At 45.5% G+C, this 12,409-nt stretch overlaps 1 protein-coding gene and 1 long non-coding RNA gene across 8 annotated transcripts in view; one reads left to right on the forward strand and one right to left on the reverse strand.

Annotated features, from left to right (window-relative positions):
* Positions 1-1,456: 1,456 nt before the first annotated feature.
* The window catches only part of LOC127053377 (uncharacterized), a 155,866-nt gene continuing 144,913 nt past the window's right edge, over positions 1,457-12,409 (reverse strand). The window contains exon 3 of the long non-coding RNA XR_007775020.1: positions 1,457-1,565. This is a non-coding gene — a long non-coding RNA (uncharacterized LOC127053377). The remainder of the gene's footprint in view (positions 1,566-12,409) is intronic.
* Positions 5,421-12,409, forward strand: part of ACAD9 (acyl-CoA dehydrogenase family member 9) — a 60,985-nt gene continuing 53,996 nt past the window's right edge. For 3 of the 7 annotated variants that reach the window (XM_050957809.1, XM_050957813.1, XM_050957814.1), the window contains exons 1-2: positions 5,421-5,629; positions 12,250-12,343. In XM_050957809.1, the coding sequence (XP_050813766.1) occupies positions 5,504-5,629; positions 12,250-12,343 (220 nt within the window). In that variant the 5' untranslated portion in view covers positions 5,421-5,503. Of the gene's footprint in view, positions 5,630-12,249; positions 12,344-12,409 lie in introns of those variants that run through there. The other 4 variants (XM_050957808.1, XM_050957815.1, XM_050957811.1 and 1 more) reach the window with 4 other exon arrangements.

Here is a 12,409-nt window from a genome sequence, read left to right on the forward strand (position 1 = left end):
ATAGCAGAATAGTGTTTTATACCTACTTGGCACTTCTTTGCCTTGTGTAAATTACTACACCTGTTGCAGGGCACGAGGCAGTCCCGCTGTATCTGCCATATACTCCCTCACCTACCGATCCTTCAGAAACTGCTGGTCAGAAAGGGCAGAGGATGATGATTGTTTTCTATAAAGATTTCCTCTATGTTCATACTGACCAATGTCAGCATTATCCTACACTGATGGCCCCTTCTGCACAGCATTATCTACCAAAGTTGACAGACTGCCAGTGATAGCTTGTACAGATATTGAGAAAGCAACTGTTTAACCCTTGTGACATGTATCTGGTGAGTGTGATCAGGGGACAAGAAACTGAACAAGTGAAAAACATCCCAGGGTAGGTCAAATCATGATTTTAAATTACACAGGGGAAGCATTTACTTCTTTTTACAAGGATTAAAATAGTATACAAAAATTAAAATAGCAATTTTGTTCTTAAGACTTGTCTCTCTCTTCAAACCTCCCAATGTGTGTTCTAAAATATGCCAGCCTAAAAATTTTTTCATTGGAATAATATGTGATATGTATGAATCACTTGCAACCATTACATAATTTGTTAACATTGTGGTCAGGTCCTACACCTATCCTCTCTGCCCCCTTTTGGCACTCCAATAAAATTTTCTTTGGGTCTTATGTTTTCTTAACAAAATCCATGGCAATCTTGCCCTGATAATAACTATTAAGCTGCTTCACCAATAGCAACATTTCCTGTATGAACTAAAAATGTAATACACAGCACTAGAAGGCCTGCTGTGTATGAACTAAAAAAGCATGATCACATACATTTATTATAGTATGGACAAATATGATTGAACTGTTGCTGTTGAGAGGACTGGGAGAGGAGAAAAAGCCTAGATTTTGTTTATAGTGTATCAGAAAGTAATGATTATCAAAAACCTTCGGCACAATAGATTGGATGGTGGGTGTACAGCTTGCTGTGCAGCATTGAAACATAGGTTTCAGAGTAGCAGCTGTGTTAGTCTATATCCGCAAAAACAACAGGAGTACTTGTGGCACCTTAGAGACTAACAAATTTATTTCAGCATGAGCTTTCATGAGCTACAGCTCACTTCTTTGGATGCATAGAATGGAACACACAGACAGGAGATATTTATACATACAGAGAACATGAAAAAGTGGAAGTATGCATACCAACAGGAGAGTCTAATCAATTGAAGCAGCAAAGAATCCTGTGGCACCTTATAGACTAACAGACACTTTGGAGCATGAGCTTTCGTGGGTGAATACCCACTTCGTCAGATGCATGTAGTGGAAATTCCCAGGGGCAGGTATATATATGCAGGCAAGCTAGAGATAATAAGGTAGTTCAATCAGGGAGGATGAAGCCCTGTTCTAGCAGCTGAGGTGTGAAAACCAAGGGAGGAGAAACTAGTTTTGTAATTGGCAAGCCATTCACAGTCTTTGTTTAATCCTGAGCTGATGGTGTCAAATTTGCAGATGAACTGAAGCTCAGCAGTTTCTCTTTGAAGTCTGGTCCTGAAGTTTTTTTGCTGCAGGATGGCCACCTTAAGGTCTGCTATAGTGTGGCCAGGGAGGTTGAAGTGTTCTCCTACAGGTTTTTGTATATTGCCATTCCTAATATCTTATTTGTGTCCGTTTATCCTTTTCCGTAGCGACTGTCCAGTTTGGCCGATGTACATAGCAGAGGGGCATTGCTGGCATATGATGGCATATATTACATTGGTGGACGTGCAGGTGAATGAACCGGTGATGGTGTGGCTGATCTGGTTAGGTCAATTGAGATGAGCTATCAGCAGCAGGAGACAAAAAACTTTTGAAGTGATAATTAAGATGACCCATAGAAGGTGTGAGGAGAACTTAACATAAGGAAATAGATTCAATTAGTGTAATGACCCAACCATTCCCAGTCTCTGTTTAGGCCTGAGTTAATTGTATCTAATTTGCATATTAATTCGAGTTCAGCAGTGTCTCTTTTGGAGTCTGTTTTTGAAATTTTTTTGTTGCAAAATTGCCACCTTCAAGTCTGTCACTGAGTGGTTAGAGAGGTTGAAGTGTTCTGCCACTGGTTTTTGAATGTTATGATTCCTGATGTCAGATTTGTGTCCATTTATTCTTTTGCGTAGACTGTCCGGTTTGGCCAATGTACATGGCAGAGGGGCATTGCTGTCACATGAAGGCATATATCACGTTGGTAGATGTGCAGGTGAACGAGCCCCTGATGGCGTGGCTGATGTGATTAGGTCCTATGATGGTGTCACTTGAACAGATATGTGGACAGAGCTGGCATCCGGCTTTGTTGCAAGGATAGGTTCCTGGGTTAGTGTTTATGTTGTATGGTGTGCGGTTGCTGGTGAGTATTTGCTTCAGGTTGGGAGGCTGTCTATAAGTGAGGACTGGCCGGTCTCCCAGATCTGTGAGAGTGAGGGATCATCTTTAAGGATAGGTTGTAGATCTTTGATGATGTGCTGGAAAGATTTTAGTTGGGGGCTGTAGGTGATGGCTAGTGGCGTTCTGTTATTTTCTTTGTTGGGCCTGTCCTGTAGTAGGTGGCTTCTGGGTACTCCTCTGGCTCTGTCAATCTGTTTTTTCACTTCAGCAGGTGGCTATTGTAGTTTTAAGAATGTTTAATGGGGATCTTGTAGGTGTTTATCTCTGTCTGAGGGATTGGAGCAAATACGGTTGTATCTTAGAGCTTGGCTGTAGACAATGGATCTTGTGGTGTGTCTTGGATGGAAGCTGGAGGCATGTAGGTAAGTATAGCAGTCAGTGGGTTTCAGGTATAGGGTGGTGTTTATGTGACCATCGCTTATTAGCACAGTAGTGTCTAGGAAATGGACCCCTTGTGTGGATTGGTCTAGGCTGAGGTTGATGGTGGGATGGAAATTGTTAAAATCATGGTGGAATTCCTCGAGGGCTTCTTTTCCATGAGTCCAGATGATGAAGATGTCATCAATGTAGTGCAAGTAAAGTAGGGGCATTAGGGAACGAGAGCTAAGGAAGCGTTGTTCTAAGTCAGCCATAAAGATGTTGGCATACTGTGGGGCCATGTGGGTACTCATAGCAGTGCCACTGAGTTGAAGGTATATATTGTCCCCAAATGTGAAATAGTTGTGGGTGCGAAGAAAGTCACAAAGTTCAGCCACCAGGTTATCCGTGATATTATCGGGGATACTATTCCTGATGGCTTGTAGTCCATCTTTATGTGGAATGTTGGTGTAGAGGGCTTCCACATCCATAGTGGCCAGGATGGTGTTTTCTGGAAGATCACCAATGGATTGTAGTTTCCTCAGGAAGTCTGTGGTGTCTCTAAGATAGCTGGGAGTGCTGGAAGCATAGGGCCTGAGGAGAGAGTCCACATAGCCAGACAATCCTGCTGTTAAGGTGCCAATGCTTGAGATGATGGGGCGTCCAGGATTTCCAGGTTTATGGATCTTGGGTAGTAAACACAATACACCTGGTCGGGGATCTAGGCACTGACTATACTTACCTACATGCCTCCAGCTTCCATCCAGGACACACCACACGATCCATTGTCTACAGCCAAGCTCTAAGATACAACCGTATTTGCTCCAATCCCTCAGACAGAGATAAACACCTACAAGATCTCTATAAAGCATTCTTAAAACGACAATACCCCTCTGCTGAAGTGAAAAAACAGATTGATAGAGCCAGAAGAGTACCCAGAAGCCACCTACTACAGGACAGGCCCAACAAAGAAAATAACAGAACGCCACTAGCCATCACCTACAGCCCCCAACTAAAACCTCTCCAGCGCATCATCAAAGATCTACAACCTATCCTTAAAGATGATCCCTCACTTTCACAGATCTTGGGACACAGGCCAGTCCTCGCTTATAGACAGCCTTCCAACCTGAAGCAAATACTCACCAGCAACCACACACCATACAACATGAACCTATCCTTGTAACAAAGCCGGATGCCAGCTCTGTCCACATATCTATTCAAATGACACCATCATAGGACCTAATCACATCAGCCACGCCATCAGGGGCTCGTTCACCTGCACATCTACCAACGTGATATATGCCATCATGTGACAGCAATGCCCCTCTGCCATGTACATTGGCCAAACCGGACAGTCTCTACGCAAAAGAATAAATGGACACAAATCTGACATCAGGAATCATAACATTCAAAAACCAGTGGCAGAACACTTCAACTTCTCTAACCACTCAGTGACAGACTTGAAGGTGGCAATTTTGCAACAAAAAAACTTCAAAAACAGACTCCAAAGAGAGACTGCTGAATTAATATGCAAATTAGATACAATTAACTCAGGCCTAAACAGAGATTGGGAATGGTTGAGTCATTACACTAATTGAATCTATTTCCTTATGTTAAGTTCTCCTCACACTTTCTATGGGTCACCTTAATTATCACTTCAAAAGTTTTTCTCCTGCTGATGTTAGCTCATCTCAATTGATTAGACTCTTCGTGATGGTATGCATACTTCCATCTTTTCATGTTCTCTGTATGTATAAATTATCTCCTGTCTGTGTGTTTCATTCTATGCATCCAAAGAAGTGAGCTCTAGCTCACGAAAGCTCATGCTGAAATAAATTTGTTAGTCTCTAAGGTGCCAAAAGTACTCATTGAAACATAAACTGCAGTCTGAAAAAAGTACAAAAAATAAATATTTGTTAATGATTAAATAACAAGCCATTCAAGGGAAAATTTCTTCTGCTTGGGAGCCCCAGCATCTGCTTTCCTGAACCATAATGCAAGGCATGCACTAAGTATATTTGCAGCATTATAGACCCAATAGTGCAATTATAGGATCAACAGTAAGGCTGTAATAGCCATGCTAATAAGGGTTTTTTATTGATTAGGGATATAACCCTCTTGTTTCAGTGCATAAAGCTTAGGAAGAAAGTTTCTTAACCCACCAGGATGTGCAATCACTCAGTACAACCAGCTGCAAGTGTACAATAATATCAGCTTCCCTCTTAAAAGAGGGATTGGAAACGAGTTTTTTAAACAATGCACGTGTTGAGGGTTTTTTTGTTTCTCTCTTTCAGGGTTTGTGTTTTCCTGCGGAGCTTTTTTCCTGGAGCCAGCAGGGCCAGGAACTTCCCCTTTTAAAAAAAGGGCCTGAGATTCCCAAGGCTTCAGAAATTGGGGGTTTAAGGAACAGCTGCCAGGCAGGGGCTAACAGTTTGCGCCCTGACCTTGTTCTGGGGCCCGTCTGACCCAAGGCGGCCCAAGGTCTGGACTGATGGGCAGAAGCGCAGGCCAGTGTGCTGTGCGGGGCGTGGCCTGAATGGTGTAACTGGCTGCGCGGGGGGAGTGGCGTGTGAGGGGCGGGGCACATGGCTCCGCCTCAGGCCCATCTGCGGGGTAGGGGGCTGAGAGAGGGTTTGTGTCACGTGATCCACCAGATGTGTCATCAGGGCGCGCCCCTGACGGCTTCCCGAGGCGGAGGCGTGTAGGTTTCTGGCGTTGCCCAGTGAGCCGGTCGGACATGAGCGGACTTAGCCTTCTGCTGCGGGCGGCACGCGCCGCCTTCCCCGCCGGGGCCAGGCAGCTGCGTACTGGCGGCTTCCGCAGTGCCTACGCCAAGGAGCTTTTCCTGGGGAAAATGTGGAAGGTGAGGCCGAGCGAAACGAGCCTGGGCTCCCAGCACCCCCCGCAACTGCCCCGCGGTGTCTCCTCCCGTCGCTGGGGCTCCCAGCACCCCCCGCAACTGCCCCGGGGTCTCTCCTCCCGTCGCTGGGGCTCCCAGCACCCCCCGCAACTGCGCCGAGCCCCGGGGTCTCTCCTCCCCCGTCGCTGGGGCTCCCAGCACCCCCCGCAACTGCCCCGGGGTCTCTCCTCCCCCGTCGCTGGGGCTCCCAGCACCCCCCGCAACTGCCCCGGGGTCTCTCCTCCCCCGTCGCTGGGGCTCCCAGCACCCCCCGCAACTGCCCCGGGGTCTCTCCTCCCCCGTCGCTGGGGCTCCCAGCACCCCCCGCAACTGCCCCGGGGTCTCTCCTCCCCCGTCGCTGGGGCTCCCAGCACCCCCCGCAACTGCCCCGGGCCCCGGGGTCTCTTCTCCACTTGCTGGGACACCCCTGTGTTCCCAGGACCCCCCTCCCAGCTGTTTGTGCCGGCCCCACTGGGTACTCTCTTCCTCTTGCTGGGAAACCGTTGGCTCTTTCTCTTCGGGTTCTTCTCCAGGCCACATCCTCCCCTGGGGCCTCCTTCCAGGTTGTCTCAACCCTGGTCCCTCGTCTCCCTTTGGGGGCCCCTCGCAACCCTTCCCTTTCTCGTGCATGGAACAGAGCCCTTTCGTTCTGTGCTGTCTGTCTGCAGACAGGGTTTTACAGCCTGACTCTTATCTGTGCAGGAGCATCTCAGGAGTAGCTCTTACATGAGTGATTTGTGTAAATGGAGCAGAGAGTCCTGTGGCACCTTATAGACTAACAGATGTTTTGGAGCATGAGCTTTCGTGGGTGAATACCCACTTCATCAGATGCATGTAGTGGAAATTTCCAGGGGCAGGTATATATATGCAGGCAAGCTAGAGAATTGTGTAAATGGGACCACCTATTCACTGCACACCTGAAGTAGGCCAGTTGGGGGGACCCTTCTCCCACCAGAACATGTTGCACCATGTGAAACACAGCTAAGCTTGCTATACACTAAGTTGTTTTTTTTTTTCCCCCTGAAAGTCTTCCTTTGGTGCTAGCAACAATGGGAATGCTATTAGAGACAGCTTGCAAGCTTTTTAACACCATGTTGAGTAACTCCATGGTGGTAAAAATGCATGCTACTTACTCTTGTGTTTAAGCTGATAACACCAGTTGCTGATAATGGGTAAAACACTTGTTAATGTAGATTTAGGGTTTGGCTACACTTGCAGCTGTACAGCGCTGGGAGTTAAAGCTGTCTTTCTACAGCTGTGTAGGGAAAGCACTGCAGTGTGGTCACACTGACAGCTACCAGTGCCACAGTGTGGCCACATTTGCAGCGGTGTTGGGAGTGGTGCATTATGGGCAGCTATCCCAGCGTTCAGGTGGCTGCAACGTGCTTTTCAAAAGAGGGGGGTGGGGTGGACAGAGAGTGGATTTTTGGAGCTCACACTGTCAGCTCCCTGCCTTGCAAGTTCTGACCCCTTCCCCCACCTCCCTCTCATTCACTAAATGCAAATAGTCCTCTTTGATTTTTTCCTTGGAGACCAAATAAGCAGCTGCTCTGAAATGGACACCCCCCTGCCAGCACGCTGTGCTGTTTCTCTCCTCAAGCAAACATTCCAAAGGGATCCCTCTGCCTGCCTCTACTCCAGCAAACAGTAGCTGTGTTGCTTTTTTAGATAAGCAGCTCTGGGAGCTCCGAGTTCACAACAAAACAAAGAGAGGCAACACAACAAAACAAAGTGTTCTCTTTACTTAAAAAGCATTATGGGAAGGTTCCGGAGGTCAGTTACAGCATAGTAAGATTAATCACTGTTTACACTGGCACCGCAGCACCAGCACTGTTCTCTTTATTCCTCTCGTCGAGGTGGAGTACAACCAGCACTGTAGCCAGGGAGATACAGCGCTGTATGTGCCTTGCCCGTGTGGACGGGAAGTAAGTTACAGCGCTGTAAAGCCACCACCAGTGCTGTAACTCTCAAGTGTAGCCAAGCCCTTACTGTGTGGAGGCTTACTGGAATCCTGGAGTCATTTGGTATTCAAATAGGAGTATCTGGAGATACGTTTCAGATTGTGGGATCAGAGGAACACCTAAGAAATCTGCTAGGAAAGGGGATGTGGCCTGAATGGTATATGAGGGAGCGGAGACAGTTTATCTTGTGCTCTGACCTATAGGACAGCAGCTGCTAAACAGAATTTAGGTTTGTTTGTTAGTTTTAAGTGATTTTCTAATCATCTCCCTTCTTGGTGCTGCTGCTTCAACCTCACTGAAATGCACATTGCTCCTCTTAAGGGTGTCCAAAGTGTAGGTGCCAAAACTGTCTTCTAGCCAATTAATCTGGTCCTGTCTTTCCCCTCATTGACACTAGTTCCCAAGCACACCAGTTTGTTCAGCTTCATAATCTTGCACAGTTTCATCCTGATTTTCATCTGTTACCTGGTCTATTGTCCTCTCTCCACCACAAGTGATGCTGCATCATAATTTCCTCCTGTTTGCACCTCTGTGCAATTTACTTTGGTTTCCCCTTTTATGTGGAACACTCTCCCCATTCTAGTTTGCTAACCTTTCTTCATTGAAGGCCTTCTTAAGAAACCATTTCTGCAATGAGATTTATAAGGAGTGAGTTTATAACTAAAGAGAAAATGCAAGGTTGCCTCCACTTCTTGCCAGTGTATTCCATGTGCTGTGAATCTGTCATCTAGGTTGTAATGTTTTGGGGTTTGGGACTCTATAGTCTTTTGTATACTCTACAGTGCCAGGCATATTCTAGGTGCTTAACAAATAATAGAGTCAATATTTGTATACAGGCTGAAATCATTCTGAAAGTTAAATTTCTTTACTTTTGAAGTTGCACTTTATTCTAAGGAGATTGCATAAGGGCCAAAAATCTGGATTCTATGCTACTGAGTCATCTGATTTGGCAGTAAAAACAGGCTTAGCACTTCACTTTTTGTTACTTTAAATTGTTAGGAAACAGACTATAAAGATCCCACCTTTATACAAGTTCTATCTAAAGGAAGCTTTAATTGTGTGGTCAGTTTCATTTCCACATTTCAATGAACTATTGGAAAGGCAGCTACAGAGGCACATACTCAAGTTTCCATTGCTTCTTGGTAGCTAGCTTTCATCCCCAAGGGCACACCTATGTTACACAATATACGTGGTCTATATATTCTCTTTGCCCTTCTTCCTTTGAACCCTGCCTCTGCTGATGTTGACTTTTGAGCAACACAATGAAACACGTTTCAGAGTAGCAGCCATGTTAGTCTATATCCGCAAAAAGAACAGGAGTACTTGTGGCAACTTAGAGACTAACAAATTTATTTGAGCATGAGCTTTCATGGGCTACAGCCCACTTCATGGGATGCATGCAGTGGAAAATACAGTAGGAAGATATATGCACACATACCACATGAAATGATGAGTAATGACACACAGTAATGACAGTGATCAGTTAAGGTGAGCTATTACCAGAAGGAGTGGAGGTGGTAACTTTTGTAGTGGTAATCAAAATGGTCCATTTGCAGCAGTTGACAAGAAGTTGTGAGGAACTGTGTGTGTGTGTGGGGGGGGGGGAATAAACATGGGGAAATAGTTTTACTTTGTGTAATGACCCATCCACTCCCGGTCTTTATTTAAGCCTAATTTAATGGAGTCCATTTTGCAAATTAATTCCAATTCAGCAGTCTCTCATTGGAGTCTGTTTCTGAAATTTTTTTGTTGTAATATTGAGACCTTTTTAGGTCTGTAATCAAGTGACCAGGGAGATTGAAGTGTTTGTTGTTCTACTGGTTTTTGAATGTTATAATTCTTGACGTCTGATTTGTGTCCATTTAGTCTTTTAGTGGAGACTGTCTGGTTTGGCCAATGTACATGGCAGTGAAACAGTGTCACTTCTGCCCAGAGCTAGCCACAGCCATTGTGAAAAATGAGGCATATCAGAATAGTCCTCTAGAACATCACTCTGATAAGTGCCCATTTCTTCTCAGAATGCAATTCCCAGACCCTGTTCAGTGCCTTCATTTTTAACATTGGCATCTAGTGGGTAGGTGGCAATAAACTAGCCTTTTCCCACACAAACCGCAGATGACAAAGAGAGAGTGTATAATATATCCTTGTGGATGATACAAGATTACCAGCCTGCATGTCAGGAAATTGCTCTTTCAGATGTTATGCAACTAATATTAATACTGCTTCACTTTTTTGTTTGTTTTTGAAGAAAGGGGAGAAGATAATTTTAAGGACATACTAAGCAACCAAGTTAATTGCTTAACATTGTAAAATATATTAAATTTCCCTTAAAAAAAGAAATGGGTAGCTAAATCATATGCTAGCTATCAGACAATTAAATGTCATGGAACTTACTTCCGAAGTAATTCTCAACTTCAGACCCAGTCCTGCACTCACCGACAGTAATGGGATTTTTGCCATTGACTACACTGGTAACAAGACTGGATCCCTTATAGTGTTCAAAGAGCATTAGCCTGTCTTCTGTGCCCTTAAACAAGCCATTCAGTCAGGCTATCTGAATAGGTAAACTCCAAATTAAATAATTGATTATTAATGAAAAGAAGGATTCTTGAAGTATAAACTTAAATTGAGCCAAAAATCCATAAGAGGTATTAACCAAATTCAGAAATGTGAGTTTAGCAGTACTTTGATCTTCCAGAACAAACCATGTCATGTCAAGGAAAGGATCATGGAAATCAGGCAAACAAATTTAGTCCCATAGACCTTAACCTTGCTTATTTCAAACTCTGCTCCTCCTGAAATGTAGCAAATTTTCTATACATCAATCCTTTTCTGAAAATTTTAGAATTTCCCAAATCCTAAGTGTTGTCTCCATACTCCGGTACAGTGATTCTCAAACTTTTGTACTGGTGGCTCCTTTCACATAGCAAGTCTGAGTGCAAACCTCACTTCCCCTTATAAATAAACACTTTTTAATATATTTAACACCATTATAAATGCTGGAGGCAAAGTGGGGTTTGGAGTGGAGGCTGACAGCTCATGACCCCCACGTAACCTCCCAACCCCTTGAGGGTTCCTGACTGCCAGTTTTGAGAACCCCTGCTCCTGTAGGATTACTTGAATGAAGGGAGAATGACATGGTCTTGCAAAGGAGGTTTTGTTTGGAGAAGGCAGGGTAAGGGAGTAGGATGAGGTGTGCAAACTTTCTGGCCTAAGGGCCGCATCGGGTTCCTAAAATTGTCTGGAGGGCTGGTTAGGGAAGGCTGTTCTTCTCCAAACAGCCAGACATGGCCCAACCCTTATCTAACCTCCCTCTGCTTCTCGCCTCCTGATGCCCCCGCCAGGACTCCTGTCCTATCTAAATGCTCCCCCCCCGGGACCCTTGCCCCCATCCAATCCCCCCCATTCCCTGATCAACCCCAGACTCCCCTGCTCCATCCAACCCTCTTCCATTCCTGCCTGCCCCCTCCCAGACCCCGCCCCATCCAACCACCCCTTCTCCCTGACCGCCCCTGGACCCACTGCCCCCTGCGCCTAATTGCTCCCTACCACCTCATCCAACCCCCCTCTCCTTCCTGACTGGCCCCCCAACCCATCCAACCCCTCTGTTCCCTGTCCTCTGACCGCCTCGACCCCTATCCACACCCCTGGCCCTGACCACCCCCTGAACTCCCCTGCCCTCTCTCCAACCCTCCCTGCCCCCTTACCCTGCTGCCTCGAGCACTGGTGGCTGGCGGCATGGCTGCACGAGGACAGGCAGCCACAGAGCACTGGTTCAGGCTGGGCTCTGCAGCTGCGCTGCCCCAGGAGTTTGCTGCTCCACTGCCCAGAGCATTGCGCCGATGACGGTGATGCAGTGAACTGAGGCTGTAGGGGGAGAGGGAACAGCAGGGGAGCGGCTGGGGGCTAGTCTCCTGGGCCAGGAGCTCAGGGGCTGGACAGGACGATCAAGCGGGCCGGATGTGGCCCGTGGGCCATAGTTTGCCCACCTCTGGAGTATTTCACATCTCATTAGCTGCTCATGATTTTCTCTTTATTCAAGTCTAATAGATCGTAGTGCATCCAACTTGCAGTTAAAACCCCTTGTGTGAAGGAGACAATAGACCACAGCAGAACTGCATTGTGCTAGTCCATGCACTCTATCATTGGGCACCCAATGATGTGCTAAGAGCTTCACAAAACTAGTATATATCGTCTCTGGCCCAAGGAACTTACAGTCTAAAATTGGCCCAAGTGAGGGCCAAAACCAAGAAAGCGTACTAATTGGTAAAACAGGAATCTGGTAACAAGGTTATGTGATTCCTCAAGTATGTACTTGTTGATAGCTCATTTCACCTGTTACCACACTTTCTTATATAGGAAAACTTTTCCTTCACCCCCTTTTTTCATTTTCAGATGCAATTCCTGGTTTGTTTCGACATGCAGTACAATTGAAAAATGTAGTTTTCAGTACAGAACAAGTATCTTTCATTTGTCTAAGTTTGCTCATTTGAGACTACCTGAATTCCTATAAACATTTTCCATGACTTTTGGTCTTTTTAGAGGTTAGCATCTAAAAAACATATGTTCTTGAGCCTGCTTTTTATTTTAAATTACCTTAATCCTATTATACTGACATTTTAGGAGGAAGTTTTCCCTTATCCAGAGATTTCTAATGAAGAATTAGAAGAAATCAACCAGTTTGTAGGACCAGTAGAAAAATTCTTCAGTGAAGAAGGTATGGTTACTCATCTCTTTCCATACAAATGGTTTCTAATTAGTGATATTCCTATAATTGAAATAC

The sequence above is a fragment of the Gopherus flavomarginatus genome, chromosome 6 (assembly GCF_025201925.1).
Source record: "Gopherus flavomarginatus isolate rGopFla2 chromosome 6, rGopFla2.mat.asm, whole genome shotgun sequence".
Taxonomy (NCBI): domain Eukaryota; kingdom Metazoa; phylum Chordata; order Testudines; family Testudinidae; genus Gopherus; species Gopherus flavomarginatus.